Source organism: Typopeltis vanoorti, chromosome 11 (assembly GCF_054136105.1).
Source record: "Typopeltis vanoorti isolate ZY-2024b chromosome 11, IOZ_Tvanoo_1.0, whole genome shotgun sequence".
In the NCBI taxonomy this organism is placed as follows: domain Eukaryota; kingdom Metazoa; phylum Arthropoda; class Arachnida; order Uropygi; family Thelyphonidae; genus Typopeltis; species Typopeltis vanoorti.
In genome coordinates this window covers 74,567,547-74,594,952 of record NC_143559.1, presented here as the reverse complement: position 1 = coordinate 74,594,952, position 27,406 = coordinate 74,567,547, and the positions used below count along the sequence as shown (strand labels likewise).

At 35.1% G+C, this 27,406-nt stretch overlaps 1 protein-coding gene across 3 annotated transcripts in view; it reads left to right on the top strand.

The window, feature by feature from the left end:
- Positions 1-27,191, top strand: part of Pp4-19C (protein phosphatase 19C) — a 156,269-nt gene extending 129,078 nt beyond the window's left edge. For all 3 annotated transcript variants that reach the window (XM_090400674.1, XM_090400673.1, XM_090400675.1), the window contains 3 exons: positions 19,303-19,492; positions 23,021-23,099; positions 26,761-27,191. In XM_090400674.1, the coding sequence (XP_090256800.1) occupies positions 19,303-19,492; positions 23,021-23,099; positions 26,761-26,811 (320 nt within the window). In that variant the 3' untranslated portion in view covers positions 26,812-27,191. The remainder of the gene's footprint in view (positions 1-19,302; positions 19,493-23,020; positions 23,100-26,760) is intronic.
- Positions 27,192-27,406: the final 215 nt, after the last annotated feature.

Sequence of the window (27,406 nt, the reverse complement as noted above, 5' to 3'; positions counted from 1 at the left end):
CAGATATATCATGGTGTAATCATTTCCTTCATCATACTGCTGTTACTCTACAAAACCATGCTTCCCCTGTATGGTATCATATTCCTATTGAACCATTCCTGTATTTTACCTTTAGCCAATTTTTATTTTTAGTACTTTAACCACCACTCTTGAGATATTAATTGGGCTGTAATTTACATCTTGGGGCTACCTTTATGTAATGGAACTATTTTACTCTCTTTCCACTCCCTTGGAATCTTGCCAATGCTGAGACTTAGATTAAACAGCAACTGCCAGTTCTCTTGCACATTTGCATAGTACACAGATTGACATGCCATCCAGTCCCACTGCTGTGTTCACATTGGTATTTTTCAATGTTGAGCACTTCCTGTTCATCTACCTCAATTCTTATTACATCAGCGCTGCAGAATCTCCACTTGGATGATATGCCCTTGCAAAGTGATCACCGTCCTACCATCAGCATTGATTAAAGTTATCCTTCCATAATCATTCTTCCTCTTACTTTCTACATCAGCGCTAATTCAACCTTAGGTAATCGGCAGGGAATACGGAGAAAATAATAAATATTCTCTTGAGTGTTGTCGCTTCTGCTGTAGTTTTAATGGAGTTGTTCGTTACGATGTGAATGTTCTAAGTCAAGAATTTGTGTCTGTTTTAAGCAGTCGTTTAAATATTTGGTTGTGCCATTTTACATAAAGTTTCGCCTTTGTTAAGTGTTATTAAAAGTCTTTTATGTAAGCTGTAATTAGGTATCAAGGTGTGTACTATGAGTTGACAGAATTACAAACTGGCTTTACCACTCGATAAAAATCTCTTTGCATTGTCGCCATTTTGACAGTGTAGAGTTTGTTTTTAAGCTACATTGGGATTTAATTTCTATCTGATTTACATTCACGGCACCTGGATGTAGTACCTATGAAAGAAGTGAGCGATTCGTGGCCTGTAATGTATAACTTTACAAGAATCGAGTCTGGCTTAGAATAAATCAATTGCTGCCACTCGTGGTGTGAATTGTCAGGTGAAACACTTGGGGATATGGAGGAAACCAAAATCATATATCATATCGATGATGAAGACACGCCTTATTTAGTAAAACTTCCTATTTCGCCAGATCATGTAACTTTAGCTGATTTTAAAAATGTGCTCAATAGGCCGAACTACAAGTTTTTTTTCAAATCAATGGATGATGATTTTGGGTAAGCATTTCTCTTTGCTCTAGTTGGGTAGTTTCATAAGGCCGGTGCATTAAAAAAAAAAAATTGTAATGTATACGATTAATTAAAAGAAAAAAAGAAAAGCTTAAATTCAAAATAGTCGGACGTCAACCTACTAATAAAGAACTCAATATAGCGTACTTTATAAATAACAGAGGTTGAAACTGAATTGGTTTTACTAGTTGGCTAAAGAAAGAAATACCTACAGTGTGCACTAGTAACACACACAAACACATTGCTTTAAACGAACAGGAAGCGTAATTTGTGTAGTAGCAATGAACTACATGTTATTTAAAACATTCAGTGAAGGTTTAAAAAAAAGCACCCAGGTTGTATGTTTTATAGGACGTTGGCAGTGATGGACATTATGCTTTGAATTAATTATACAGTGTATTTTTAGAGATTAAATGTAAAAATAATTAAAAGAAAGAAAGAAAAAGCTTAAATTCAAAATAGTCGGACGTCAACCTACTAATAAAGAACTCAATATAAAGCTTCTTTATTAGTAGAGAAGCTTTATATTGGTTGTGCTTTACTTACGTTAGTTTACTGGTTGTACAGCTTTGACCCTTAAGCACACCATTTTTTTTTAAATAACAGAGGTTGAAACTGAATTTAAAAAAATGGTGTGCTTAAGGGTCAAAGCTGTATAACTGAGAGGAGACCTCCACATAGCCTTTAAAGGAATGCGGAGAACCGACCAGGACTTCTGACCTAATGTCCAATCCTCACCTTCTCGTGGTGCACCCTGTTGGGTATCTTCTTTGATACTGAACGAACGAGGATGGGCTGGCAATTTGGGATTTAGCCGACCAAATTGTATTCTTATTGGTTAAACCAAAATAAATGACGGTACAACATGACAAAATTTCATGCCGGCTGGGGCGTCGCCCTGTTAAACAAGGCCCCCGTTGTTTTCGCCAGGGAACCAGGGCGAACAGCGAAAAGTCAGCTACTGGAACAAATCTGAAAACAAACCCCAACTCAACATCACCAGAGTTAAAGATCGGTACTATCAACGTAAGAAGCCTGAATGGCAAAGAAATGGAGCTAGCTGAGGAATTAGATAAGTACCAGATCGACATAATAGGGGTGACTGAAACAAAAAAGACCAAAACTGGTGAGATCTTTCTAAGCAATAAATACAAAATGTTATATTCAGGCAATGACAATCAAGCAACAGAAGGAGTAGCCATAGTATTCAACACAAAATACGAGGCTAATCTTCTTGAATGGCAGTCAGTCTCAAGTAGAGTAATGTGGGCAAATATGAGAATGGGGAACTGGACAATGAGACTTATTTCTGCCTATGGTCCCACAGAAGGTTCTACTAAAGTAGAAGTGGAGGAATTTTTTGACGCTCTAGAAAAAGCAACTGACACAATGAAAAAGGAAAAGTTGGTCCTTGTTGGGGATCTAAATAGCAGAGTAGGAAATGATTGTGAGACATACAAAAATATTTTGGGAAAATTTGGAGAAAAGAGCAAAGCTAATAATAATGGCAAATATCTGTTGGATTTCTGCTCAGGACATGGACTGGTTATTACTAACACCATGTTCCAACATAAAAATGGGCACAAATTCACATGGAGAGAAGAGACTAGGAATAAGAAAAGTCTCATTGACTATGTTATTGTTGATAGTGATGTCTTCTCCCTGGTGCAGGACACCAGAGTGTACAGAGGATTTGAAATTGGAAGGGATCACTATTTAGTCTGGAGCAGGATAAAATTGAATTTCATATTGAAAAGAATAACTTGTAAGAAAGTTTTAAAGCGAATAAAAGTTGAGCAGCTCTCAGATGTAAACTGTAGACTAAAATACAGAAATATTATTGAAAAGAAAATGAAAGAGTTTGAGAACAGGAATCAAACCTTGGAGATTCAGTGGCAAACTCTGAAGGAAACATTGATTGATTCTGCCAGAGAGGCATGTGGTGAGGTTGTGTGCAAAGATAAAAAAATCAGAACTCCCTGGTGGACACAGGAAGTTAAAGAGGCAGTGAAGGAAAAGAAGAAAGCATATCAAAAGTTCCTGGCAAATAAGTCAGCTTTTACTCTTACAGAATACAGAGACAAATGTAAGAAAGCTAAACAGTGTGTAAAACTAGCTAAACAAAAGTCATGGGAGAACTTTGGCAAGAATATAGAAAATAAATATCAAGAAGGTGGCAAAATATTCTGGAGGTTGTTGAAGAAGCTTAGGAATGGAGGAAAGAGTGCTGTAAAAGGAGTTAGAGATGATAAAGGTGACATGAAAACAGGAGAAAAAGATATCCTTGAAGTATGGAGTAATTACTTTGAAAAACTGCTAAATGAAACAAGCAGTGATGACAGCGCAGTGATAAAAAACACTGACCAGGCATGCAGTCAGGAATACATATCCATACTTGAAGTAGAAAAAGCCATCAAAGGCTTGAAATGTGGAAAGGCAGCAGGAGTAGATGATATTCGACCAGAAATGCTGAAGTATGGTGATATAAAAGTCTTACAGTGGCTGCACTGCATAGTTCAGAAAGCCTGCACAGAGGGACAAATTCCCGATGATTGGAGTAGAGCTCTCATAGTACCCATATATAAAAAGGGTAATAAAACTGAATGTGAGAATTACAGAGGTATTTCCCTACTGAGTGTTCCTGGCAAGATCTATGCCAGTATACTTGAGAAACGGTTGAGAAGAATTGTGGAAGAAAAGCTTGGTGAAGAACAAGCTGGATTCAGGCCAAATAGAGGCTGTCAGGATCAGATCTTCACTTTACGACAAATAGTCGAGAAAGCATGGGAATATAACAAAGATCTGTATTTAAGTTTTGTCGATTTGGAAAAGGCATATGACAAGGCCAAGAGAGAAGCTATTCAATACGCTGCAGTTATATCGTGTCAATGGGGCATTATATCAAGCAATACTTAGTCTTTATTTGAGTTGTAAGTCAGCAGTTAGAATTGAAGGAAGTACAGGAAGATGGTTTAATGTTAAATCTGGTTTGAGACAAGGATGTACATTATCCCCTCTGTTATTCATTATCTATATGGATCACATTATGAAGGAAAGTGGTATTAAACCTGATATCAAAATTGGAGATGTTAATGTCAGCTCTTTGCTTTATGCAGATGATGTTATACTTCTAAATAAATCCGCTACAAGTCTACAAGATTCTCTGACTAAATTGAATAGCTGTTGTAATAGATATGGTATGAAGGTCAGCAATAAAAAGACAAAGACAATGAAAATAGGCAGAATCATTGAAAATGTCAACTGTGTTGTGAATGGAGAACCTGTGGAACAAGTAAAACATTTCAGCTACTTATGCACAATATTTACTGAAGATGGTAAATTAAATATAGAAATAGACAACAGAATCAGCAAAGCTGGTATGGTGGGAAGTCAATTGAATAAATTCATATGGAATAAGAGAGAAATTAGTCGGAACACTAAATTAGCTGTATACAAGACAGTGTTCAAACCAGTTTTAACTTATGGATCTGAGAGCTGGGTCAGAAGTAAAACACTTGACCAAAGACTAGAGACTGCAGATATGAGAGTCCTGAGAAAGATTAGAGGCGTGAACAGATGGCATCAATGGCAATATCATATTAATAATGAGGATATTAGAAAAGAACTTGACATTGTCAGCATCCAGGAATGCATTAGCAGAGCTAATCTCAGGTGGTATGGTCACTTAAATAGAATGGGAGAGGAAAGATTAGCAAAACAAGTGTTCTCTGCCAGGTTGGCAGGAAAACAACCCAGAGGAAGACCAAGATATAGGTGGATTGATACGGTACAAAGTGCCTTAGACGATAGAAATATAAGATCTGATAATGTTGGAGTCTTGACAAGTAACAGACTGATTTGGAGGAAAATTGTAGATAGGAAGTTAGTAATGATGTAATTTTTTCATGTAGTACTGTTATATCCTGTACACTCCTTGTGGGTACATAGCAGGAATTTGATGATGATGATGATGATGTAATCGGCAGGTTGTATTAGAAAAAAAAATTTATCTGAGGGCCGCATCACAATATGTATCTAGTAATTTGGTGAGCAGCAGCGACACAACCTCGAAAGCTGAACAAACGAACAACACTAATTGCGCACTAATCACGCGCTCACATTCCCTGTGAGTGCCTGAAGCATGCGCATTGGAACAAAGCAGTGTAAGAACGCTTCTTTGAGACATCTAATATTTGAAAAACACGTGGGTATATAATGATATAAAAACACCAAATAAAATTAGCAATGTCGAAATTATCGATCAGTGATAGAATTAAAATATCTAATACACATTTGATTCAAATTGTTATTTTATTTTTTCGCTCGTGAAAATCAAAACCTAGAGGCAGGCTGCACAAAATCACACTGTGGGCAGTTCCTTTGGGCAGCCCTGATCTACATAATGAAAAAGCTCTTTTGGATTTATTTTAGCCTACATAGCTAATCAGACATAATCTCATTTTTATACTGTACTAGTCATCACCCTTCCTGTGTGCACTTTCAGCTAAATATAGAAATTCAAGTGGATAACATAATAATAAAATTAGCAACAGAATGACACTTCCATAAGGAAAAAATAATATTACTTGCAGAATTTTCAGTTAGGTTCTTAATTAGAACAATACTTAAAACGTATGCATGTGTAACAATATATGCTATTAATTTCGGTAGGATAGCTTCATCTGCAACTATTAGAATTCATAGAATAGATAATTATCAAATCAAGAAACACAGGAATTAGGAGTATAACTTAGGATGGCTTCACGACCTTTTTTATATAATCTTTCAAGTAAAAAATAACTTCTGTTTAAGACTAGTTTTATTCCAGTGAATTCTGCCTAGTGGATAAGGTGTGGCTTGCTAAACCATACTTATTTGATGCATAAAGTAGAATATAATCTTGATGTTATGGGCAGACATTCTGAACTTAATGTCTGCCCATAATAACAAAGGCCACATGGGCACAGGATTTTATAAACTCCAGATTGACAGAGAGAGAAGGATATTTATCTTTCAGGGAGTCTAGGAAGGAATTTAATTTTTGAACTGGACTAAAAGCTACATATATATATATATATATATATATATATTATATATATATATATATATATATATATATATATATATATATATATATATATATATATATATATATATAATTAGATAAAAAGATACAATTCATATAGCTCCAATACTCTCTTTACATACGGAATGGAAATTCTAGGAACTTTTTAGAGCAGCATTTGGATGAAGGCCATTAATTTGTAATTATGTCCATTAAAGATGAAAGTAACTCTTATAAAGAACAGTTCTTGGTTTAAAAAATTATTAAGGGAACACAGGTTATGTGCATGGAGAACTAAAGTCATAATCGCATTTTCCAGTATTCATTGTTTTTTTTTTTATATGTACATAAAACAAGAACTGTAAACTTCCATTAGGTTGATTGACATAGAATGATAACATTAAAAAAGGGGAGATGATTGTTTTCTTCTATTTCAAGGGCAAATTTAATTCTTGAGTTTACTGAGTTAATTTTCTCAAGAAATTCGTGAAGTTGTGATAAGAAGAGTTCCAAACAGCAACAGTATTTTTACTAGAGAAACATGTTTAGCAACCTCCCAGAACAAGACTGCATAGTCACTTTCCCTGAATGGAGGCAGAGTGTTCTACCTTGTTTATGGATACATCTTCTAATGCTGTTACCTGATCCTTCACTCTCAAATTCCTGGTCTCCTCCATGGCATGTTGTTTTGAGTTATTCTTTAACAACTATATAAATTTCACTTCTATGTTGGCTGCCCCCTTTCCTCCCTTCAAGCTATATCCCCATAATTGAAGCCCTCCATAATAATTGCTGGATATGCACTCATTATACTACTCTGCTGATGCATGGTATCCACATGACTCTCCCGACTACCACCACCATTCTATAGCAATAACTGACAATATATTTTGTCCTGTCGGTCTCTATCCTGCATCAGTTAGTTTCAAATGGGTTATCTCCCCCAGATCTGAAATCCTCCTCAATTACTGATTTTGTTAATTGAAGTTTTTCAGCTATAATCAGCAATACCCCATCTCTTGTCCTATTCCCTCTGTCCTCTCTGAAAACACAATACCTTTGACATTCTATCCCTGTAACTTTATCATTGTCTGTCAACCAGGTCTTGTTGATGCCCATCATTTTTGGCCAAGTTGTGCTGACCAATGCCCAAAACTCCTCTCCTTTATTTTTAATACTTCTAGCATTCATTTTAACATCTCCCTAGACTGACATAATTGTTTCAATGCACACTTATTTGTCCAATGGATGACGGAACCCACCTTGACTGTCCTCAATGTTTCTAGTTTCCCTGATTTCGCACTTCCAACTTTTCTGAACAACACTCTCTCTCTCTAAGCATCTAACTCCAAAACATTGAAATGCAGTTCATCAGATATATACAAGTCCTTTCATCCATCAGATTCACTCCATACATCTATAAACTGCATACCATTCTTCCTGCACAATCTTCTCATTGGCATTCATGACCCTTCTTCTCAATTCAGTTCTATCATACTGAGACAGCAGACCTTGGGCTCACATCTTGTCTTGTGAACGACTCCACATAAGCATGCTATTTCTCTCCTCACTATCTGCAGTACTTTCAGCCACTTCTTTTATACTCTCATTCATTCATATTTTTTACACTGTCATTCACTCCTTGCACTACATTATCTACAACACTTTTGCTATCCTGCCTTATTATTAATATTATTTACTACATTCTTCCACTTTTGTCACAACTTTGTATATCTTGTTGTGAGTTGCGCTGAAATACTTGTTCATGAGCATTTCCAACACAGACACTCTGTCCACTCACACTTTCATACCACAAAACATTCACTGTTACAATAAATATATTGAATACATGCCTACAGCATACAAAATTCCTCATGCTATATTCACTGATCAAGGAAGCTTTGGCCTCCATTTGCTTCATATGAATTGGTGTCATAAAAAGCTTTTGAGTGTTTTTACTAAAAGTACTAATAAGCGACATGCAACACTGATACTATTTTGCTTCTACTTCTACATCTTCATGCTGTTTTTACCTAGAGATTCAAATTGAAGAAGTCCACAAAAATCAGTCACAAATTAAAATTATAAATCTTGCAAACCAATTTGGGATTCAGCTAAGATACTAACAAATCATCAGGAAAAATTAGCATATCCAGTAAAAAATGAAGAGAATAATCGTGATGAGATAATAACACGTTGGAATATTTTTCTTAATGATCATTCTATGATTGCATTACAAATATTGAATGGAAAAATTCAAGGATATATTGCTCACTACAGCACAGTTTTATTTGAAAAACTGCAGAAGCAAACAACTGCAGATTGTTTGTTCTTGAAGGAAACTACACTTAAACAAATCACCTGCCAGAATTATTATTTTTACTGACAACCTTGACTCTCCCTCCACATCATATTCTTCCTTCTATGATTCGTAACTCTTTTCTTGAAAAAATTTAGAATTTCATTCACTTCATAAAAATGAAAAAATTTTTGTTAATTTTAATTTTTTTTTTCCAAAAAAAATTAGTAATCAGATCAGTGTTTTTACTTGTGAGGTCCTATTTAAATGTCATTTATGTTTTAAATGAAAAATGAGTCCTCTTATCCACTATTTTGTGATTAAAGAAATAGAAGAGGAGGATATTGATTTATTCAGTATAACTATTTTCTGAAACAGCTATAGTCACAAGCATAGCTGTTTCAGAGAATAGTTATACTCTGAAACAGATAGTTACAAGCATAGTTGTAGCTGTTCCACATCTGCAGTTCTTATTTTGTGGAACCATATATTTATGGTGCATGGTAGGAATAAGGAAGTTATTCTTCCAATATACATGACTTTGATAAGACCACATCTTGACTACTGTGCTCAGATATTGTCACCTGGGTTTAGAGGAGATGAAGTAAAAAATTGAAAAATATCCAGCAGACAGTAACCAGGATGATGATATCTGACCTAGGCCATTCTGCATATAAAGACAGACTGTGGGAACATAGTCTCCAAAATTTGAGTAATAGATGAAAGAGAGAGAGAGAGAGAGAAACATATAAGTTAGTAAGGAAATCTTATGGTCTAGACCAGGGGTGGGGAACATTTTTAGTATCAAGGGCAAAAATTGCTAATTTAAAAACTTCCGCAGGCAACTGGTAAATTTTAACTCTTATATATAGTGTATGTAGCGTGCAATATATATCTTACCAGACGTGTGACAATCATATTATATGTAATATAGCTATTTTTGGTTTTGTATATTTAATTATTTAAATTTAAATAAATTTAATTATAATAAATTTAAATTATTATAAAATTTTATTTACATGTACATATGAGTACATCAGCAAAGGGGTGAATTGAAATAGACTCACTGGCAAGGGGTTCCCCACCCCTGGTCTAGACAAACAAGATTTTACAGCTCATGATAGGTGGAGTAGGAACTTCAGGTCACCCCTGGAAACTAATTAAAGGTGTGATTAGGAAGCACTTGAGTTCACATTCTTTTCATGGCTTGTGGTGAGATGTGTGGAATGGATTGCCAGTGGATCTTCAGTGAATTCTCTAAAAAAAGAATCATCATCATCAAATTCCTGCCATGTACCCTCAAGGGATGTACAGGATATGACAGTACTACATGAAAAAATTACATCATTACTAACTTCCTATCGACAATTTTCCTCCAAATCAGTCTGTTACTTGTCAAGACTCCAACATTATCAGATGTTATATTTCTATCGTCTAAGGCACTTTGTACCGTATCAATCCACCTATATCTTGGTCTCCAACATTATCAGGACTCCAACATTATCAGATCTTATATTTCTATCGTCTAAGGCACTTTGTACCGTATCAATCCACCTATATCTTGGTCTTCCTCTGGGTCGTTTTCCTGCCAACCTGGCAGAGAACACTTGTTTTGCTAATCTTTCCTCTCCCATTCTATTTAAGTGACCATACCACCTGAGATTAGCTCTGCTAATGCATTCCTGGATGCTGACAATGTCAAGTTCTTTCCTAATATCCCCTCATTTTTAATATGATATTGCCATTGATGCCATCTGTTCACGCCTCTAATCTTTCTCAGGACTCTCATATCTGCGGTCTCTAGTCTTTGGTCAAGTGTTTTACTTCTGACCCAGCTCTCAGATCCATAAGTTAAAACTGGTTTGAACACTGTCTTGTATACAGCTAATTTAGTGTTCTGACTAATTTCTCTCTTATTCCATATGAATTTATTCAATTGACTTCCCACCATACCAGCTTTGCTGATTCTGTTGTCTATTTCTATATTTAATTTACCATCTTCGGTAAAAATTGTGCCTAAGTAGCTGAAATGTTTTACTTGTTCCACAGGTTCTCCATTCACAACACAGTTGACATTTTCAATGATTCTGCCTATTTTCATTGTCTTTGTCTTTTTATTGCTGATCTTCATACCATATCTATTACAACAGCTATTCAATTTAGTCAGAGAATCTTGCAGACTTGTAGCGGATTTATTTAGAAGTATAATATCATCCGCATAAAGCAAAGAGCTGACATTAACATCTCCAATTTTGATATCAGGTTTAATACCACTTTCCTCATAATGTGATCCATATAGATAATGAATAACAGAGGGGATAATGTACATCCTTGTCTCACACCAGATTTAACATTAAACCATCTTCCTGTACTTCCTTCAATTCTAACTGCTGACTTACAACTCAAATAAAGACTAAGTATTGCTTGATATAATGCCCCATTGACACCATATAACTGCAGCATATTGGGAATATAACAAAGCAGATCTTTGTTATATTCCCATGCTTTCTCGACTATTTGTCGTAAAGTGAAGATCTGATCCTGACAGCCTCTATTTGACCTGAATCCAGCTTGTTCTTCACCAAGCTTTTCTTCCACAATTCTTCTCGACCGTTTCTCAAGTATACTTGCGTAGATCTTGCCAGGAACACTCAGTAGGGAAATACCTCTGTAATTCTCACATTCAGTTTTATTTCCCTTTTTATATATGGGTACTATGAGAGCTCTACTCCAATCATCGGGAATTCGTCTTTCTGGCCAGGCTTTCTGAACTATGCAGTGCAGCCACTGTAAGACTTTTATACCACCATACTTCAGCATTTCTGGTCGAATATCATCTACTCCTGCTGCCTTTCCACATTTCAAGCCTTTGATGGCTTTTTCTACTTCAAGTATGGATATGTATTCCTGACTGCATGCCTGGTTAGTGTTTTTTTTCACTGTGCTGTCATCACTGCTTGTTTCATTTAGCAGTTTTTCAAAGTAATTACTCCATACTTCAAGGATATCTTTTTCTCCTGTTTTCATGTCACCTTTATCATCTCTAACTCCTTTTATAGCAATCTTTCCTCGAGTGATGCCTTCAGGAACATGACAAAAATTATGAAAAATAGAGATGTTAGTACCACTACAGTTGGAATTCTTAAAGTAGTGGTTTTTCCAGTGATGTATGGATGTGAAAGGTGAATCATTAAGAAGAAAGTCAGAAAGCAAGTTGATTAATTTGAATTATGGACATGAAGGCAGGTAAATATTAAGAATCCCATGGACAGCAAGAATGACAATTTTCCAGAACAATAGGAAAATGAAAAGAAGAGTGGGAGGAGGAGAGTACTGATAATGGTCGCAGAGGAATTGTGTTCGGAAAATGTTGACGTTGATAGTAAATATACAGATTTTGAATATGTGTGGTGTGAAGTTAAAATGAACAGACTAGTATATCTGATAGGATGCTGTTATAGGCCCTGGAATGTGGAAAATATTGTGAAATGTTTAGGCATATTGGTTGGGCATGAAAAAATGTGATCCTGATGGGAGACTTTAATTGCAGGAATATCGATTAAAAGGAGGAAATAGAGTATGAGAACAAGTAGAGTGTATTTGTTGAATTTCTGAGGATAGATATCTTACATAACATGTGACAAGCAGCTAGAGGTTTTAGAGTATTGAATTTGGTGATAACTTCGCAAGGTGTAGTTGTTAATAAGATATTAACACTTCCGTCAGTTGGTGAGAGTGATCATGTGGTATTTGTTCGGGAATTGGTTAAACAAGAAAAGGTTACTGCCAAAAAAGAATATATGTGGAATGATAAGGTGAGTGATTATGGGAAGCTCTGTAGCCAACTAGCATTTATACTTGGGGTAGTTGAGCTGTGCAAAAAAGATGTTGACAGTGCATGGGAATTCATAAGTCTCTGACATAATCACTGTGTAACTGCATCCCAAGGGTTGTGAGTAAATAGAGTAGGAATGAAAAAATGGATGAACAACGGAATTAAGCCCAGTTGGAAATAAGTTGGTGGCAATCAGATCCATGAGGAGTATAAAGCAGGTTAGGAACCTGATGAGCATGGTAAAGAAAAAAAAGGTGGCATCTAAGAGGAGATTGGCTGGTCAGGCCAAAGTTAATTCAAGGGAATTCTTCCACTATGTGGCAAGGAAAAAAAAGAATAATTATGGCAGGTTGACACTGGTGGATAGACATGGCAGCAGCGTGACAGTTGCAGAGGATATAGTGGAATTATTGAATGAGCACCTCATCAGTGTGTATCATACTGGTGTAAATGATGTGTATTATGTAAAAGAGAGGCATGTATTAAGAAAATTTGAAGTGAAAGAATCAGAGGTGTATAAGGTGTTGATTAGGTTAGATAAGGTGAATCATTTTGGTGATAACTTCGCAAGGTGTAGTTATTAATGATGTATAAGGTATTGTAAACGGTTGCTCTTTTTTGATATCGTTGGCTATATATTGGCTATGAAATCTATATATTTGCCTCTTTATATTCTTTACTACTTTATTATGTTGTCGGCTGTGCCATTGTAATATCTTAATTATTATTCTCTGTCTTTGCTGACTTCTTACTCTATCTTGTGTCACCTTAGTGACTTACTCTTTCGTACAAAAAATCTATTCCACCTTTTGCACTACTTGTCGTATGCCCAAGAGAACTGGAAAATTTGTTTGTTCAGACTGTGCCACCAGTATTCTTTCTGGGCATAAGACTCAGTAATATGGCCGGCAGATCTCTCTCTAGCATAAATTCCTTCAAATAAAATAGCATAAACAGCCGTGGTTCACATGCACTTAAATTATGCTTCTAATACTTTAATTGGTAATTAGTTTAAGGAATTAACAACACATATAAATATTAATTAATATCAACAGATATTAATTAAAGCAAACTTTAATGAATACCTTAGGGGAGTGGAGACCTGCCTGGTGTATACCAGGTCCCTTGAAGCTGTAAACTGTCCTACTTTGGCCAAACAGGCAGGACAGCAAATATCAGGATTTCAGAACACAAAGACTACATCCGGTTTCACCAGTACAGCCACTCTGGGTTGGCAGACCATGCCTTAGATACCCGACATAGAATTTGTTGGAAGAAAACTAAAATAATACATCGCAGCAAGTTCAAGTAAGAAAGATTATTCATGGAATCATCAGCAGCTCTAAAAAGCATTCCAAACCTCAACAAATTTGGATACATGAAACTACCCCAAATTTGGAAAGCCTACATTATGAGAACTTCAGCCCAACGCCAAGACAACCCAATTAGCCCGCTAGGGGACACCATTAGGACTTTAGGAACAATTTTAGTTTCTTGTCTTCTTCCTCATTTGCTTTTGTTAGTGCCTGCGTGCACATGCCAGATTTGTATGTTCCTGAAGATGGCAACGTGACGTTGCTAAAATATTGAAGGTATTCATTAAAGTTTGCTTTAATTAATATCCGTTGTATGAATTGTTAATTCCTTAAGCTTTCTAATTACCATTTATGTATGATCAACGTATAAGCCTTGCTACAAGAATTTCTAATACTTTATTGGTTTCCCGCTCTCAGGTCTGAGTTTATTTAGGAACAGTGCATTGTAAATCAAAAGATCAGGCAGCACTCTGTTGACATATAACTAAAACACATTTATTTACACTAATACAGAAGTACATCAATTAAACGATAGGGAGGTTACTCTCTCTACCTATCCATAAAAATTTAGCATTAAAAACTTCCCTTTGCAATTCTAAACAAATTATACAACATAAATATTCATTTACTTCTCTGCTTATAAAAAAATACAATTCCAATCTATTCATAAAGAAATCAACTTATGCTAAGTTATCTCACAATTGTATTCCAATTACTACCAAACCAAAAGGTTTTCTTAGACACTGCTTATTCCTAGTACCTTATATCTTATCAGTCCATCTAAATTATTGCTCCTAGGTTACATAAAAGAAACATAGAACATAAATTGGAATAAACTCACATAGGCTCTGTCATCTGTGTCGTGCACTCATTCAAGGTTCTGCTCCAGAGTTCTCAGACTTTTCTTCCATTTCAGGCCTTAGATTTTCTTCTACAGTGTCTTGCTTCACCTGCGTCTCATCAAGGTGTTGGCAAGGTTTTGGAATGCTGATCTCCAGCACTCATGGGCTTGGACTTAGGGGGTCCAACATGTGGAGCTTATGCAGTCTCGTTCAGATGGCAATGCATTCTTCTCCGGACACTGAAGTCCGCTCTTCGGTTATTAGCCAATTCCTAGATCTAGACAGCCTTGGGTGGACCGGCATCCGTTTCTTCTCTGCCGACTTCTGACTTGCCCTAGCCGTGTAGTCGTGTCCTGTATTTTCGACTGCCGATGCTCGACATTCTCCTCGGCGCCTTTTTATTTCTCCGTCTCCGGGACCTTTCATGAAGGGTTGAGACCCCCCCCCCGAAGAATTTAGCATGACTCCTTGATCTAATATTAAAGCCGACCATTTCTTTGTTATCTCATGCGCACTTCAAAATCCAATTTGTCGGACAGTGGAACCTTGTCTGATCCACGCCGACCCTTTTAAGAATGAATGACCTTGAAGGTTGGCATACACAGCTTTAAACAAAGGTTTCCCATGCATTTAGTTAAAACAATAATATACAATTTCCAGTGACACAGCATTTTCTCTTGTTGTTACTACCTTTAGACATTCTACATTCTTTGTTTACTACATTTGAGCAGATTAATTTCCCATCGGACTATATACATTCTTTATAGAAAGTTTAATTTTACAACACAAACTTTTGAGATGTGACCTCAGTAAAAATCGATATAAAGCGCTTGTAAAAAATTCTAAGCTACATCGAATTTTAGAGTATATCATATAAGGCTGTGGGAATGGATGCCATATCACCACATATTTTTAAGGAATGTGCACAACAGTTAGCTATACCACTGACCTGTTTATTTAATGAAAGTCTTGCAGTGGGTAAGGTTCCTAAGGAGCAGAAAGAAAGCAAAATATTACCTCTCCACTAGCATGGTGCTAGGACAGAAGTTTTTTGATTATAGACCAGTCTGTATAACTGCAGTTGTATTCAAGGTGAGTGATTAGTTAGACATTGAATACAAGATTGGGTTGATGGACATAGGAGTCTTTATGATGGTCATCATAGATTTATAAAGGATAGGTCTTGTTTTAGAAATTTACCTGAATTGTATGAAAGGTAATAAATGTATTAGATAAGAGAGAATCATGTACAGTCAGGTCTCTGTTTATGCGGTAGTTACGTTCCACAGAAAACCGCATATAAAAAGTCGCGCAAAAAAGGCCTAACTTACGTTGAAAAATTAGGGATACGTACCATAATTTTCTAAAACCGCATAAAACCGAAGCAATGAATTAAAATAAACCTAAAATTGCATAAAAAAGTTTATGAAAATTCAGGAAAATAATAATGCTTAAGTTTGTTTTAAAGCTTTATTTGTTTAATTTTATTGAAAAGTAACAAATTTTTTTTTTTTTTTTTACATTTTGTCATCAGAATTATTGACGCTATTTGACAATAATTGGCAACGTTTGCGAACTGGTGCAAAATCACTTTCATCACCAGAAGAGATAGTCAGCGCATCAGATCTGTATGGTAAAGTCAATGGTTCTTCACAAACAGAATTAGCTTCACCCTTGAAGTAACAATTTTTTTTTTTTTACATTTTGTCATCAGAATTATTGTCGCTATTAGACAATATTTGGCAACGTTTGCGAACTGGTGCAAAATCACTTTCATCACCAGAAGAGATAGTCAGCGCATCAGATCTGTATGGTAAAGTCAATGGTTCTTCACAAACAGAATTAGCTTCACCCTTGTTCTGTGCTGATTTTTTTCTTCTTACAATGTAATCAGTGATTAAACTTTGCAATGATGATTTCACTAATTTTTTATACAGCTCGCGATATCAAGACATACAGTTCTTCAGCTCACGTTGGAATTTAAAGGCTCGTTCAGAATTTGTGTCATTAACAAGAAAATGATTTTCCAATTTATTGCACAGTTTAAGACCTCGAATTATATTTGAGGGGGGAGAGGTTTTTCTTCTGCTTCACTATCGTTTTCTGGATCGACTTCGACGATATCTAAAGTTAATCGATATCCAATAATATCATCATCACTTAAGGCATTATCCACATGCTTGTTTCGAAACCGTAGTGTTGTGATTTTTTAAAAGTAATAGGCCTACAGATTTAAATTTTAATATGAATAAGAGACAAGGGTCTTTGTACAATCTCCAGGATGTACAAAGGGAGGAGAAAACTATCAGCACACAGGAGAAAAAGTCTGCATTCACTTGTAAGTACTTATATTATAAATTTTTGGTGATCAGAATGCGATATGTCAATGAAAATCAGCATAAATTAATTTAATGTTTATGTTTAATTAATTAATAATCAACTATTAATTAATAATAATAAATCAGGTAAATTAACAATTTATTATTAATTAATTTATTACAAAATAACCAAGGTCAAGGTGTTCCATGAAAATTTCAGGATTTGTGAAGTGTTCCATCATAGAAAAAGTTTGGGAAACGCTGGATTACCCTATTATCGGATCGATTCTCCTTCTATTGACATGCGCAGAAGTGTTGAAAGGTCTCGTATCTGTGGGCGTACTATACCACATTAAAAGAGACCCGAGTGTATTATGATATTCTTGAACTTAGCAAAAGCATTTGATAGCTTACCTGTATGCCAACATAATAAGTTGGTGTATAGGCTGCAAAGGATGGGCATGGATAGTATATTGGTTAGATGGATTGGCTTTCTGAACAATACCTGCAAATTGTGTGTGATAGAGCAATGTCTCAAAAAAGGAGGATAACCAGTGGCATGCCCCAGGGTTCTGTTCTGGAGCCCCTGCTGTTTAACTTATTTGTGAATGATATATCATGTAAACTGACTGGAGAATCTTCAGTTGTTTGCTGATGATGCACAGTTGGGGAGAATTATAAGTAGCACTGCTGATGTTAATTCCCTTTAGGAAGATTTGATTAGACTTTTGGCTTGGACAAATGAGTAGGGGGTCGTGGTTTTAATAAGTGCAAGGTGTTGCATTTTGGAGTGCAGAAATATAAGGTCTGTACTGTATTGATGACACTGTGCTGCAGAATGGATGAGGTTTGAGATCTGGGAAAGTGATGGTTGACAGTAGACTGAAGTTTAGAGGACATGTTACAAAGGCTGCACATTGTATTGTCATTATGATAAGAAGTACTCTAACATGTAGAGATAAGGAGGTGCTTGTGCTACTGTTTAAAGCACCGATCAGACCACACTTTGTGTTCAGATTTGGTCACCTGGTTTTCATTGTGATATGAAAACATTGAAGAGGGTCTGAAGGCAAGTGACTAAAACAATATCAGGGCTCTGGAATGTTGACTATGGAGAGAGGCTGAAGGAATGTGGATAGCAGTGGAATGTGATGGATAGGAGGAAAGGGGGGGGGTGATATGATAGTGGCATTTAAGTTAGTTGGGGGATTTTTATCAGATTAATTGGAAGGTGAATTATAAACAGAGTAAAAGGTGATAGGAAAAAAACAGAGGCCATCCCTGGAAGTTATATAAGAGTATAGTGCAGAGGGATGCAAGGAGATTTTTTACATAGAGAATTGTGGGTGAATGGAATACATTACCAGAATTTGTTGTTAATGCAGGGAGTGTGAAGGATTTTAAGATTCAGTATGTTGTCGGTTGAACGATCCTCCCATGATGAGTCTGCTGACTTCATGGAGGGTGTGATAATAATAATAAAGACAGAGTGCTCTGTGTAATCATTGATTGCTGAGCAGCAGTTAATATACTTTCAACATATAATACTAGCAGATGAATCATTGGAAAAGACAATTATGTTAAGGGAAGGTTGAAGGCATGAGAAAGAGAGGAAGACAGTGGTAGAGTTGGATGGACAACATAAAGGAAATTACAGCTGTTGAAACAAAAAACGAGAGAGGGAAATGGAGAGCCTCTGTTCCTAAGGTCACCAGCATGCATCACATCATTACAAGAGGAGACTCACTGTGTGGATTTCAGTAATTCCATAAATTACAATCCATGTGAGGCGTAATATAATGGCATTTTAAAGGAATAGGATCACATCAGGATAGGTTTGTTTGTTTGTTTTTATGTTTCTTTTTTATGTAATATTTTGTAAGTGGTACAGTCAACTCTCATAGAAAACATTATTATAATAAATTCATTCAACAAACTAGACTATTGTATGCAGGTCTGATTTCTGTTGTCATTCTGATATATTGGAGAGAGTACAAAGGAGAGTGTTAAAAATGATATCAGGATTGTGGAATACTGATTATGAAGACAGATTGAGAATTTGTAGGCTGCAGACACTAGCATATTGGAGAAAGAGGGGTGATATGATTAAGACTTACAAACTTCTGAAAGGGTCATACAGGATTTCAATGTTCCATAGTAACAATGATTTGTTAATGGAAATTCACTTTAGCAAACTACTCACAGATCACCCTTTGGTCTCTTAAAGTTTGCTATGAGTGAGAGTCAGCTGTGTGTTCAAATAGCACTCCAGAAGGAATGCTGTTTAACTGTCGAAGATTTTTGATATTCTTTTATTAGTATTTGTTTTAGTTTACTTCTCATAACATATATTATTACGTATTTTTAATAATTTCCATGATATAAAAAAACATTATTAATAGAGTTATAATAATTTTAGATACTCAAGGATGGGGAGTAAGTCCTCGAGGAGCTGGCTATTTATTTGGAAGTGATGTGGTAGCCCAGTTTAATGCAGCAAATGACATTGACATGATATGCCGTGCACATCAGTTAGTTATGGAAGGATATAAATGGCATTTCAATGAAACTGTTTTGACTGTATGGTCAGCTCCTAATTATTGCTACCGGTAAGTATATAAGTTCATAAATGAACTTGTAAATTGGCAGCATTCTTAAAAAGAATGTATAGATTTTGCTAAATTTATTAGTTGTTACATTATAATCATGTATTTATATTAAATTATATATGTATTTTATATTGTTACACCCTAATACCTTCGCTATGTGGAATTTTCAGTTATCATGGTGTAACATGAAGAGAAAATAAAATAAAACCCCTGTATAAGAGCTAATACATAAATTGTTTAAAGAAAGAAAAATATTCTTGCATCCAAGATAACAAAAAAGTGTTTGTTGAACTAAATAATAAAAGAAGGAATATATTACAGTTGTGATGTGAAAAAATTAGTTAAGTAAGACAGAAAAGATTAGTCATAAGAAATTGTATGTGAGAGGTTAGTTTTAACACTTGAAATGAGAGATTAAAATATTAAGTAAATTCTTAGAAAATTTTGGGGATTAATTTGAGGCTAGCAAAAGCAAAAGACTATCGCTCAGGGTTAATTCCCGAATTGAGACGTCGCCGCATGCTCGCCAACTGCAGGATGTTTGGCAGAAACACGCCACCCTAATTGGTCGGTGAAGTCGAATCAAGTAAGTGGGTGGAGAAAAGAAATTGAAGAAGGTGCCAGTAGGGGTCAAGGTATAAAAAGGGTTAGAACCCCCCCCCCCCTCCCACCAGGTTTTTTTCCCTGATAGTTTCTTCACGAGCTTTTCATATAGGTTTTTCACGCAGCTTTCCTGAGTGGCAGGGTTGGAGTTCGACTTTGGAATCTCCATCCGACACAACAAGGGAACAAAAGTGAGCGGGATTTCGATTCCGTATTCCTATGGTAAGAAACGAGGAATGCCATTAAGCTAAAGGAAAGAAGGTATTGTCTATGTGTTTCATCATCCAGTGACAACAACGAAAAGAGGAAATCTATAAAGAAGTCAGTGCCTATGTGGTGAGTTTCACAGCCATTGTATAGATGATTCTAAGTGTGTCCTTAATTCAAGTACAAAAATTTAAGATCGCAAAAGCTCAGTTTAATGCCAAAAGAACTTAGGCATGACAGATTATAGAGGAGTTCATCTCAGGATAGTACAATCGGAAAAACGATAGAGGCCAATATAGAAAACCCAAGTCAAAAGGTACTGTAAAAATCTCATGTTAATTGAAATTGTAGGTAATTGTAATCATTGTTCTATTACTAAACAGTTGAAGTGACTAAGGAAAATTATACTAGGACTATAGTACATGACTGATTGTAATGAGGGTATGCTTGTTAATATTAATTATATAACTATTCAAGTGTCCTGAGATTTATGCATGTGTATTGTAGCTTATAGGAAAGTTTTAAATGTCAAAGTTATGTATTAGCACGGTGAAAGGATAGTTTAATCTACAAGTTTTAGATAGTTAAATAGAGTGAATTGATCACATATGTCCATGTGCTACAGCATATAGCGTTTTCAGACTAATATAGGGTTAACCAAAGTGTTAATTAGATCTAGGATTATACATATGATTGTATGTGTTGAATTTGTTATGGTGGCATGATCGCAATACTCATATAGGATCTTAGCCAAATACTTGAGATTAGCTAATGTTATTTTGTAAATGTTTTCTTAGTATTGAATTGAGTTATATATATTAGAAATTGAATTGTACCATGCTAATGAGTTTAATAAACCTTTGTTCATTGATAATACAGTTGTCTGAAATTGCTACCCAATGTACCACTTGAAAATGTGCGAACCTAATCACGCGGGAGGGGACAAGGTGAGTTACGAGATGAGATAAAGTGTCACGACTGTAATATTGGTTTTCACACTCAGACATATTTTTGTAATTGCTCCTTGTTTTTGTATTTTATATCTCAAACTAAATGTCCCAAAAGGTGCAGTATAATATAAATATTAGGGACACTAAGGGGAGAAATAGTTTAAATATTTGTATTTTGGGGTGATATCTCGTACATAGATAAAAGTTGAGTATAGATAGAATTTCATTAGATAGAATAATAATCATAAATTGGGACACAACAATATCTATATATAAAATTTATTAAAAACATTAAGATGTAAAAAAATGGTTAGATATCATGCATATAAATTTTAAGATTTACACTCTCTCTCTCTCTCTCTCTCTCTCTCTCTCTCTCTCTCTCTCTCTCTCTCTCTCTCTCTGCATTCCCCCTTCAGAGGCTATATCAAAGCTAGATGACTAAGAAAAGACTTCCTCATAGATTCAGAGGGATGAGAGAAATGAATGAAAATAAATGGAATTCTGACCTGAAAAGGGCTTCTGTTTGCCTGCCTCATTCAGATTTCACCTTCTGTGGCAGAAGGTGAAAGCTTACAAAAAATTTGGTTTTTCTCTTTTATGTTCATTTGAAAAAGCCCATATAAAGATTCTTCTCATCACAACAAGAATCGAACATAGGTATTTTCCAGTCGAAGGGTGCAATGTTCCACTTTTGTTCCAGTTGTACTACAGAGGCTTCACAATAATAATAATGACAATTATTATTATTAATATTAATGTCCCCTAAAAATCCTTGACTCACATAAGAGAGCAGTTTAATGATCACCAATAATTTGCTCCACTCATTTTTTGCATGAATTCTGTTTCTGTGTTTGCATTTTCTGCCAACTCTGTTCTCTTCTAAGTTGATTAAAACAGATACATAGCTATTCAACTTTGCTTCACAGTTTGCCTCCAAATGCTGAACAAATTCTTTTTCCTTCTCGTTCATTCCTTCTGCTGTCTTTTGAAATAGTCTTCCATATAATGCATTTCCTAAAGAGTACAATCTACTGGTTTTCAAATCCAGTGTTAATGAGTTTCTTCTTTTTTGCCTTTCTTTCCATCTACAGGTAATTCCATAATAAATAATAATAATAATAAAAAAATAATAATAAATAAATAAATAAAAATAGCACCGCAAAAGAAATCAGACATATAAAAGCTGAAGACAACTCATTTCACCCACACTCTTCCTAATTATATAAATGACCCACTCTCATTGACTGCAAACCCTGTTCATAGTTTTGCTGATGGTTGCTCTCTCCACTCATCCTACTCATACAACAAGCCTTGTAGTTCACAAACATCTTAAGCTGCAAGCTCCTGGACATCATTATAAACAGTATGAAACGTCGTTGTGAATGCAGTATTGCTGTAAGGGCTGCATTCCTTATTAATACACTTTGACTATCTCAGTTCGATGTCTTGTTTTTGACCACTGTGTTCATATACCCATTGTTATTGAATTTTAGTACTTATTTACAATTTTTGTGATTGTTTCTTTCACATCTCATATCATACTGCTTTTCCCTTAATTGCATAAAAATTCATCATGCAGTTTTTGAGTTATCTTGCTTTTTCTCTTTGTTCCTTAATTCATGCAAACCAGTGTAATTTTTTGCGCACCTATACAAATTGTAATTTTTGGGTTTGCAATGTACATTAACACATGGATATGATATTAAAAATTAATTTGTTTTCTATTATCATTCAGTCCCATGAAAATAATTTTTTGTCATTGTAGATGTGGAAATGTTGCAGCTATTTTAGAACTTGATGAGCATCTCCAAAGGGAATTCACGATATTTGAAGCAGCTCCACAGGTAATGTATAAAATTTTTACCAATTCCTCAGAAACACATATTATTTTAAGAGAAACATTTTTAATTTGTGTCTTTGTAATGCTAATGTTATTGATACATAGCTGGATGAGCAGGATAACAGTGTCATGATTTGCCACAGAAGCGGATCAAAAATAATGTATTGTAAATAAGAAGTCTGAGATAGAAGCGTGACTTTGGTTTGTTTACTTTCTCTCTTAATTTACATGGTTATCGTGTATTTTTTGCTGATAATAGATTTAAAATGTCATCTTTTTTAATACTTCTAATTGCATAGATTCTATTCAAACTGATTCAGTTATTGAAAAAATCAGATATATGTAATTTTATATTGGAATGCAGGATCTGAGTCAAGTCTTGCTTGTCTTATCCTTGACTAGGTCTGTATGTCTAAAATAGTGCATTCTACAATCTTTTCTGAGAAGCAAGGAAAAACCTAATTTTTTGGGGGGTGGGGGGAGGAGCCTTCTTGCTTATTCTCGAGATTAACTAGGAATTGGCTGGAATAGGAAGAGGCATCATAAAGTTCTTCTACAAACCTGTAGTGAACTTTGATCAAACCTGTAATGATCTTTCGTCTCTCAGTTTAGCATTATGATAAAGGAAAAATAATAAATATCTAATGCTATATTATAGAAACTAATTGTTGAAAGTGATTAATATCTTATAAGAATACAACCTTTGCATGAATTTCCTTTGTAATGCATTATTTAGAAGATAGATTCTCTCAGGAGCTCATATATTTACCTAGTGTGACTGTGGGCTCCTGATAACTATTTAAAACTGTCAGTTCTCCTTGGGGGATCAAGCAGAAACCTAGAACACCATATTTTGAAAGACATGTTTTTGATGTACAAAATGGAGTAGCATGGTATTCTGAGTTTCTGCTTGTTCTGTGAATGGAACCAACAGTTCAAAACTGCTTTAAGGCCAGTGAACCCTTTAATCAGAAGCACCAATAAAAAAAAAAAAATACTAACTACACAGTTCCTTGAGTGGTGTCTGTACTTTTCAGTGTTGTAATACCATGACATTGCATGCTGAAATTATTCTTGTCTCAGTCACATTTGAAACATTACAGTTTCAAAAGGTAAATCTTGTTTTCCTGCTTGTTTATAAAATAATATTAGTTTAAGCCTTTTTGGCTGTTTTCTTCAATGGATTATGAAAGATTTATATGTAATTTTGCATTTGAATAAGCACAAATAATGTGATTTATACGTTTCATTGGAAAAAAAGCTTGTCTAGTTCAATGAGTTACACAATCAACTTGCAGTGCTGAAAACTGTTTTAGTAAAAGCAAGCTAGTAAAGTTCCATAGCAAGTACTATATCATGCTCACCATAGCAATGGCAAGTATTACAGCTGATGACATTAGAATATGTGCAGCCAATGAAATTCACTTTTGTTTTTAACATAATCTAGCCAGCACAGCAACATACGAGAAGGATATTACCATGTCAAGAGACATAAAAGTAGTCACCATATCCTTAGATTGAAAGTTAGCTCCATTTTTGTTTATGGTAATTTGCTACCAAAAACAAACTGCTCAGAAAACATTAAATTGTAATTCGATGGTAGCTCTTTGTTTGCTTGTTTCAACATTTTGGTTTTCTTAAGTCAGTACTTCATTGTCTTGATGTTATAAATTAAAGATACCAAGAAATTATATTCTTGGTTTAATCCTTTATCCAAGTATAAGCAAATCAAAATTTTTGCACATGTAACATCACAACTGGGCTATTTGTATATAGAGGCTAATGACTTTACATTAATTGCTTTAGTATCCCATAATACAATGTGCATATCCTTACAGACATGCATAATGTTATTCATTATGAGAAAGGCCACAACCCAGACTAGACTCTTCAATGGGTGTCAGACCCAGAAGTGATACCAAGGTTGAAATAATGCAGAAGTCATATTTCCATATACAAGTAGTCAAAGGGTGTTACAACTTATTACTAAAATACTCTGGAGTAGAAAAAGATATTTGAAAGATTTTCACTTGGTTATATTATAAATTAAAGATGCCAAGAAATTATATTCTTGGTTTAATCCTTTATCCGGATTCAGGATGATCACGATAAACCCTGTCTTTGAGAAATCCCCAGAGCCCAAAATCATGGGGAGGAGGGGGGGGGGGTCAGATCAGGTGAACAAGGTGGCCATGCAGTGGGAAACGCATAACTGATCACTTTGGCTACCCTGAAATGTTCTTGAAGAACCTCCTGTATGAATTGACCGATGTGTGTTGGGGTGAGAGTGGGGCACATCCTGCATGAAAATGACTGAATCCATGCACAGGTGCTACTGTAGGCTGCGGCACAACAAAATTGTTTATCATACTGCAGTACCTTTCAGCAATAATTGATCAGGTCACAGGACCAGACTGGCAAATATCCTCAAAGAAGAAGAATGGTCCAATGATAAACGAAGCTGAAAACACCAGGTAGTAATATTGAGTCAATGCAAAGGAATTTGTTGGATTGCATGCATGTTTTGCATAGCCTACCTAGCAATTGTGATATTCACAGCTCTGTTCAAGAAAATGAACCTCATTTTCCTCACAAAATCATCCATAATCGCGTGGCATCCAACTCCACTTGAGGAATGTTAAAGTGAATGTCAGTCAACTTTCAAAGTCCTGTGGGCACAACTCCTGTGTTAGGGTTATCTTGAATGGGTAGAAGTGCAGAATCTTCAATGGAATTTTCCAGACAGTTGTGTAAGGCACATCCATGTGTCTTGATACAGCACATGCACTGTAGGAATAGGAACCAATGCTGTTATTCATGGCCTGCTCCACAGTGGTAGTAGCAACTTCATTCACTTGTTGTGAATTGATTGGTTTGCAACGTCTAACTCCCCATGATCCCATTTCTTCAAAATGACTAATGATTTATCACAGAGCATGGAGATAGTGGACTTCATCGACATTTGTTCAGGCGATCAAATTGGTGGAGTGTATCAACAGCATTGCAATTATTTAGGTAGTATAGCTTCACGAGCAAAGCATATTGGGTCAAGGTTAGTGTCATTACTATGGATGTTATTAACAACCAGAATGAAGAGAAAAATCCTGTATCCATCTTTTTTAAACTGTCCTGGCACCTGTTGAGTTGCATGATATGCAAATTCCAAGTATTCGCTTCTACTTGACTCACAGTGTATTCCTTCAAAATTTCACATCATTTGGATCACTGGAGGGCATTTCACAAGGCCTTAAATAGGGATACTTTAATTTTGATCACCCTGTACATTCCTGTCTGCTGCTGGAAAGCTGCATTTCACCACAAATGATTTTATTCATTATCAAAATTAAGTGACTGTATATAGTTTAAAAGCATTATATTTTAGATTGTTACTATGATCATGACAGTTTTAATTAATGAGATCGAAGTTCTTTAAGTTCAACTTATATAAAGTCTTTTCTGTCTGAAGTAATATTTACAAAAAGATTATTTAAAAAGGGGAAAAAAGGAGCACTACAGCTAAAAAAAGTAAATTGTTATTTTGTATATGTATATTATAATATGCCATTTATGATTTCATATAGTTTTAGAAAGGGCTTTCAGAAATATACATGTCTTTGCATTTTTTGTGTGTTAATGTTTTTTTATTTCTTTTTTTTTTTTTTTAGGAAACTAGAGGCATCCCAACAAAAAAACCACAACCAGACTACTTTTTGTAAAGGATCATTAGACTATATGCAAATTCATTATGAACATTCTTGATGATAGCCAACTACAGTGAAATTCAACTGTTTAGACATTAAATAGACCAGGTGGTAGCTATGCTCATCACTGGCTTTATCATATACATACCGGAAAATTTTTTTCTTTGAATGTTCCTGTTTTGCTTTTGTACCTTGCAACTGTTTGTATTGTTAAAAATATTTGTATTTCAGAGTACTGGGTCATCCGTCACATTTAGAAAAGTAGATGCCTGTAAATTCAATTTCACGTGGTGTATATAAGTCATTCATACAGTATGATTACAAATATTTTATATCATTAAATGTCCTTTACATTATGTCCTTTGAAATACATAATAAACACTGCCAGAGTTTTTCTTGTGGTGATCTTTTAAGTTTTTATTGTATATGTGTCAAAAAAAAAAAAAAAAAGTGAGAACAGAGTATTGTCATTTCTTGATGTGGGGTCTTTGTTGATTCAAATTCACCACATTGCCATTGTAAAGAGGAGTATTTCTTCAGTGGCCTGATACAGAAAATTTGATTTGGGGAAAGGAGAAAAAAAAAGGTTCATTAGACTAAATACACAAAT